Source organism: Elephantulus edwardii, unplaced genomic scaffold (genome assembly GCF_000299155.1).
Source record: "Elephantulus edwardii isolate Elephantulus edwardi_28Jun2011 unplaced genomic scaffold, EleEdw1.0 scaffold01265, whole genome shotgun sequence".
NCBI lineage: Eukaryota > Metazoa > Chordata > Mammalia > Macroscelidea > Macroscelididae > Elephantulus > Elephantulus edwardii.
The window spans coordinates 4,216-11,632 of record NW_006401015.1 but is presented as its reverse complement, the minus strand read 5'-3'; the positions used below and the strand labels follow the sequence as shown (position 1 = coordinate 11,632).

Genomic DNA, 7,417 nt, shown 5'->3' with positions numbered 1-7,417 from the left:
TCTCTAGCTAAACTTCCTTATTATCCTCAAAGAGTCACAGAGCCTCAAAGGAGAAAATCCAATTGGCATAGCTCTCTGTTAAATACTTGAGATATTTCATTTCAGCACATGGCATTTCCCATGTCTGGAAATAAGAAATAGTTAAGCGGATATGGAGCACTCAGGATATTGCTTCATTGGAATATCTAAATTTTCTCTGATGACTCAGTTTCTGTACAAATATAAAATTTCATGCCAAATTCTTTTCAATTGTAAGAGGAAGTATCTGCTCATAAACTTAAAAAAATTTACACATTCTGCACACCCATGTTTATTGTGGTTTTGTTCACAATAGCAAGGAGTTGGAAACAACAAAAGTGCCCATCAACAAACAAACAGAGAATCTGTGGAATGAAATACTACGCTGCATTGAAAAACAAGGAATTCAGGCAATATTATTCAAAATGGGTGACTCTGGAGGACATTATGCTGAGTGAAATACCTCAGTCACAAAAGGACAAATATTACATGGTGCCACTGTTGTAAAACAGGAATGAATTGGGGTTGGGGGGAGACTGAGAAAGATGGGCTCAATAATGTATACTGCATTGAAACAAATAAGGGAGAAAACTGTTTAAAAGGGATATGTGATTAGGTACTTTTGTCATGACAGGAGTCCAGAGTGAAGGTTACATAGTGGAGTGGACCTGGGGGAGGGTTTGTAAAACAATGAAAAAATTTTTCTTTTACTTTTCCAAGAGGGTAGTGTACTAGGGGGGGGAGAGTTGGGAGGGGGAAAAGTGCAACAATGAATGAATGGAAACCCAAAGTTTCTGTAAATTTTCATTGAAATTAATAATAAATTTTAAAAAATTTTGAAAATTACACATTCCTGGATTTTGATTTCTGCTATCTCTGCCACTTTGGACTCTGAAGTCACTCAAAACTTTGAACTCATAGGAATGACTTCCTCTGAGGTCCATCTGTTAGCTGCTTTTCAAAGTCAATGTACAGATTTGGGGTTAAACCTACTCACATTCTTGCTTCCATTAGAAGATCTCCCCATGACCATAGAGAACCAATTGGTCATTTGTTGACATTCACCCCTAGTTTTGAGAAATCTCTTTGACAACATAGATTTACTCTTGTTCATTGATGGTTCTTACTTAAAATGTGCTAGATTTCTTCAGAGGAGCTCTGATGCGTAGTTCACAATGTGCTGCACTTCTCACCAAAAGGTCTTCTGTCTCCAGTGATTCAAATATACCAATGGTTGTGTAGAAGAAACATGAGCAGTTTCCTCCCATTAAGTTACAGCCACAACATTCTTCAGATTGTGGATGTGTGTCATGATGTGGAGAAGGATGAAAAACTTATATGGTTAATGGAAGAGATCATGAGTGAGAAGGAGAATAAAACCATTGTTTTTGTGGAAACCAAAAGACGATGTGATGAGCCTACTAGAAAAATGAGGCGAGATGGGTGGCCTGCCATAGGTATCCATGGTGACAAGAGTCAACAGGAACGAGACTGGGTTTTAAATGAATTCAAACATGGAAAAGCTCCTATTCTGATTGCTACAGATGTGGCCTCAAGAGGGCTAGATGTGGAAGATGTGAAATTTGTCATCAATTATGACTACCCTAACTCCTCAGAGGATTATATTCATCGAATTGGAAGAACTGCTCGTAGTACCAAAACAGGCACAGCATACACTTTCTTTACACCTAATAACATAAAGCAAGTGAGTGACCTTATCTCTGTGCTTCGTGAAGCCAATCAAGCAATTAATCCCAAGTTGCTCCAGTTGGTTGAAGACAGAGGTTCAGGTCGTTCCAGGGGTAGAGGAGGAATGAAGGATGATCGTTGGGATAGATACTCTGCAGGGAAAAGGGGTGGATTCAATACCTTTGGAGACAGGGAAAATTATGACAGAGGTTACTCTAGTCTGCTTAAGAGAGATTTTGGGGCAAAAACTCAAAATGGTGTTTACAGTGCTGCAAATTACACCAATGGGAGCTTTGGAAGTAATTTTGTGTCTGCTGGTCTACAGACCAGTTTTAGGACTGGTAACCCAACAGGGACTTACCAGAATGGTTATGATGGCACTCAGCAATATGGAACTAATGTTCCAAATATGCACAATGGCATAAACCAACAGGCAGCATATGCATATCCTGCTACTGCAGCTGCACCCATGATTGGTTATCCAATGCCAACAGGATACTCTCAATAAGACTTGAGAGGTATATGTAAATGTCTGTTTTTCATAATTGCTCTTTATATTGTGTGTTATCAGACAAGATAGTTATTTAAGAAACATGGAAAATGCAGAAATGACTGCAGTGCAGCAGTAATTATGGTGCACTTTTTCGCTATTTAAGTTGGATATTTCTCTACATTCCTGAAACCATTTTTAGGGGGTTTTTTGTACTAGAAAATGCAGGCAGTGTTTTCACAAAAAAAAACATTAAATGTACAGTGATTTGAAATACAGTAAATGAAGGCAATGCATGGCCTTCCAATAAAAAATATTTGAAGACTGAAAAAAAAAAAGTTACAGCCTCTAAAATCAGATGGGAAGTCACTGTCAGTTGGAACTGATGTGCTGGCAGTGAATTTGTGTTTGAGGGCTTTTTGAGCTTCCATTACCAGGAAAGATATGCTGTGACAATCACCAATGAAGTTCTGGAAAGTAGTACTGTTCCTAAAGTAACAGTGGCCAATCGGCTGAATTGACAGTTCTTGCTTAGACTGCAAATTGGCTTCCAGACAGGCAATAAATATTCACACAGAATCAAGGTAATTTTCAGATCATATATGATTTTTGGTATCCTTTGGAAACAATGAAATTTCTTAGCTCATCTGGAACACAGATTAAGAATTGTTCCCAGGCAGTCAAACTTTTGTGGAGCTCTATTGCTTCCTTCTACAACTACTTCAGTTAAAAGTGCAAGTCCACAGCTTAAGGAAGTATCTCAGGCAGGAAGTAAAAGGAAATTAGTTGGCTGATGAAGTTGATAAACTGCTACTTCAGACAAGTTTCAAGCAGGTGGCAGTATCTGACATCATGAATATCATACAGCAAACTTTAGATGAGAGAGAATGCAACATCTTCATATCTAATGTTGCACTTGTGGAATAAAATAGATTATTGTACTTCCTCTACTGAGACTCTAGCCTTAGGCTATTGTTATTGGGTGTAATCTAGCTGGTTTTGACTTGTAGTGATCGGATGTTAAAGGGAAAAACCACTGCCTGTTCCTGTGTCACCTCCATAGTCATTTCTCTTTTTGAGTTGTTGTTACCACCACTGAATCACTTTATCTTAAGATAAGAGCACTCTTCTTTTTCATTGGCCTTCACTTTAGCTAGCATGATAGCATAAAAAAATGACTCATCTCCCCTTTGTATAAAATGCTAGTACCCTCTAAATATGGGAGGATTGTTCATTTGTGATAATTATGTAACACAATCCTGGCTTAAACAAACAAAGCAAATATTCTCCTTTTACACTATTATAGTTCTAAAAAAAAGAAAGAAGAGACTTTCAAAGCTAAGGTATTCCTGCCTCAAACCCTATAATATTTTCGGCTGTCCACATGCATGTGAAAGTTGGAGAATGAATAAAGATGATTGAAGAATTGATGTGCTTTATTAGTAGTGTTAGTCAAGAATGTTTAGTGTACCATAGACTGCCAAAAGGACAAATACATCTGCCTTAAAAGAAATTTTCTTAGAGCCAAGTATGATAACACTTTATCTTAGATACTTTGGTCATGATATTGAGAGGGGCCAGTCCATAGAGAAGGATAACATGTTTGGAAAATGAGAGAGTGAGTGAAAAATAACGAATCCCTAAATGTGATGGGTTGATACAATGACTACAGAGCAACAATGGCCTAAGTTCAACTCATAAAGTGGAGATGGTGCCAGATCAGGCAGGGTTTGATTCTATTTTTCATAGTGTCACTATGAGTCTATGGTAACACTATGTATCAGTTTACTGGGACAGACATGTCTACAACACGACTTTTCCTGCTTATGACAATATGTCTTTGTGTGTTGTTGTTGATGTGTGCTGTTGAGTAGGAGCTGATCCATAACGACCCTTCAGTGGGTTTTCAGAGCAGATTGCCCATCTTTCTCCTTCAGCAAAATGGACATGCTTGTTCCCTCAGAGTACTGGTTTGATGTTGTTGTTATGTGTTGTTAAGTCACTTGCGACTCATAGTGATCCAATGCGCAACAGCCCTAAATCCTGCTCTATCTTGAGCCATTTTCATTGTCTTTGCCACATCCAACCCCATGGTCACAGTCACTGAGTCAACCTATCTCATGCAGCGTCTTCCTCTCCTGCATTATCCCTCCACCCTTCTGAGCATGATGGCCTTCTTCAAGGACTGGTTTCTCCTGGTCACATGTACAAAGTATATAAGATGAAGTTTCAAAATTCTAGCTTCCAAGGAGAAATTTTATTTCACCCTCTCATACAAACACATCTATTTGTTTTCTTAGTACACTCATGACTCCTTCAGCATCGCAACTCAAAGGTATTGATTCTTCTTCTGTCATCCTTAGTGATTGTCCAGATCTTTGATGCATAGTAAGTGAAGACCCATAGACTGGATCAGGTGCACCTTAGTCTCTAAACTGACATCACTTCTCTTACACCACAGAAAGTTAGGCAAATGTTATTGCTGAGTTTCTGTATGCCTCACAAAGATTTTTACTTATCTAGGCTTCTTATGAGACTAAGGTGTGCCTGATCCGGGCGATAGTCTTTGCAATTATGTGCTATGCATCAGAGAGTTGGACAGTGAATAGGGAAGGTAGTAAGAGAATTGATGCCTTTGAGCTGTGGTGCTGGAGAAGAGTGTTGAATACACCATGGACTGCTAGGGGAACAAACAGGTGTGTCCTGGAGAAGGTTAAGCTGGAATGCTCCTTGGAGTCAAGGATTCTGAAGCTTCATCTGACATACTCTGGGCATGTTGCAAGGAGGAACTGGTCCTTGGAGAGGGGCATCATGTTTGGCAGAGTGGAGGGGCAGTGCAGAGGAGGAAGACCTTCAATGAGATGGATCAATTCTGTGAATGGAGTGGTGGAAATGAGTGCGTTTGAGATGTCAAGGTTGACACAGGATAAAAGGGAGTTTAGGGCTCTTGTACATAGGGTCACTATGAGTCACAAGCGACTTGATGGCATATAACAACAACAACAGGCTTCTTAGACCTCATACTAGTATGAATATTTTAAATTTTCTTTTAACGCAATAGCAAGATATATGTGTTATAGTGAGTACCTGGTATTGCCCTTGTACCAATACTACTCAAGATTGTTACTTACCTATACTTATCAACTCAACAAGAATTATCATTACCTTTATTCAATTCTTTTAGTTGGCTCCATAAGAGAGTGAGTTCTTGTTCAATCACTTCTGTTCATTGGTATCATGATCCTAATGAGTATTTTCATTACCAGTGGAGTAATTGTAAGTTGCATGAAGATTATCATGAATGCTTTTTTAATCTAGTGATGTTACCTAAAGGGGCATTATATATGTTATTGATATATATTTTATTTATGTATATATATATTTATATTTATATTTATATTTATATTTGTATTATATAACATATATACAATATGTTGTTGTTTACCATCAAGTCGGAACCGACCCATAGCAGACCCTCTGGTGGGTTTTCACAGGCAGTTAATCGCATGGGCCCATCCTTTTCTGGCAGAACAGCTGGCGGTGGCCTCGAAATGTATGCCTTTATGATTGCAGTGTAGGTTCTTACCACTAGGCCACCAGAGCTCCCTAGATATGTTATATATAATATATGCTTGCTTCAGCATCACATGTACTAAAAGTGGAATGATACAGAAAAAGATTAGCATGGCCCTTGCACAAGGATGTCACATAAAGTTGTGAAGTGTTTCATATTTTTGTATCCTGAGTTTGCTGTGAGTCTGCACCTTGTGCCTTGGGGGTGTCAAATGCCATAATGGTTACCCATGGTGGACTGTGTTTAGTGGAACTCCCAGTTTAAGATAGGTTTGGAAGCAGGAGTGGCATCCACTTTGTAAACAACATGCCTTTGGAAACTCTATGAACTATGATAAATGTCGACAGATATAGGAAATCTTCAGGCCTATTGTTCATGCTCTACTCGAAGGCAATCAACAACAACATAATATATATTGTATATAATATATAAAACCATATTATATATAATATATATAGTTGCTGTTGTTAAGTGCTGTCAAGTCGTAGATGACTAATAGTGACCCTATGAATGAAAGACCCAAACACTTGTATAACTTTCTTTGTTTCTCCAAGTCCATAGGATTTATGGAGGCAAGCTATTTTCGAAGTGGATGCCTTTCCTGCTTCCAAGCTTGTTTTAATAGAGGAGCTCCACCAAACACTGTCCACCATAGGTGACCATTATCACATTTGACACCTCAGGCTCACAGTGTTCAGCACCACAGCAACTACGAATTACCTCTGTAAATACAGTAAATGGACAGACCAGTGCTATACCACCTAGAAGAATGTTTGACTAAAAACAATTAAAACCAGGCCTGAGGGCCACAGATTAAAATCACCCACCTTTGGCTTGGTAGCATCACTTTTTGTCGATTAGGCCAACTGAGCTCTCTCGTTGTAGTTGTTAAGTGCTGTCGAGTTGTAGGCAACTCATAGCAACCCTATATATACACAACGTATATATACATTCTTGTTCTTACATTCCATCAAGTTGAATATGACACGTAGCGATCCTATAAATGAACAACAGATCTGAATTCTGTTCTATTCTGTGCCATCTTCACAATGTCTGACACACTCAAGCCTACTGCTCTAGTCACTGTGTCAGTTCCAGAAAAATGGAAACATGATATATGTAGAAGCTGTTAATAGTATCAATGAATGAGCAATCTAAGATTTAGGGAGCTCTGGTGGCATAGTGGCAAGAAGCTGTGTTGCAATCTCAAAGTCACACAGTTTGAGGCCTTCAGCTGTTGCATGGGAGAAGCGAATTTAATAGCCTCTGAAAACCCCATCAATGAGTCTGTTCAGACTCTATGGTACACAACAAAAACAACACTAAAAATAGCAAAAAGGCTCTCCAAATAAACTTCAGAATCTTCTTCTGTCTTTCCAACATTTCCCTTCCTTTTGTATTTTATTGACTATGCAAAAGCATTTGACTTAGTGGATCATAATAAATTATGGCTAACATTGAGAAGAACAGGAATCCCAGAACATGTAATTATGCTCATATGAAAATTTAACTTAACCAAGAAACTGTTGTCCAAACAGAGCATGAGAACACTGTGTTGTTGTTGTTGTTGTTGTTGTTATGTGCCGTCGAGTCGCCTGCGACTCATAGCGACCCTATGTACAACAGCCCTAAACTCCGCTCTGTCC

At 38.7% G+C, this 7,417-nt stretch overlaps 1 protein-coding gene across 1 annotated transcript; it reads left to right on the top strand.

Moving 5' to 3' along the window:
• The first annotated feature begins 1,267 nt into the window (after window positions 1-1,267).
• Window positions 1,268-2,535, top strand: LOC102864610 (probable ATP-dependent RNA helicase DDX5-like). The gene has a single exon (XM_006903453.1). It carries the CDS (start codon window positions 1,268-1,270, stop codon window positions 2,213-2,215), a length of 948 nt encoding a protein of 315 aa, XP_006903515.1. The 3' UTR covers window positions 2,216-2,535.
• Window positions 2,536-7,417: the final 4,882 nt, after the last annotated feature.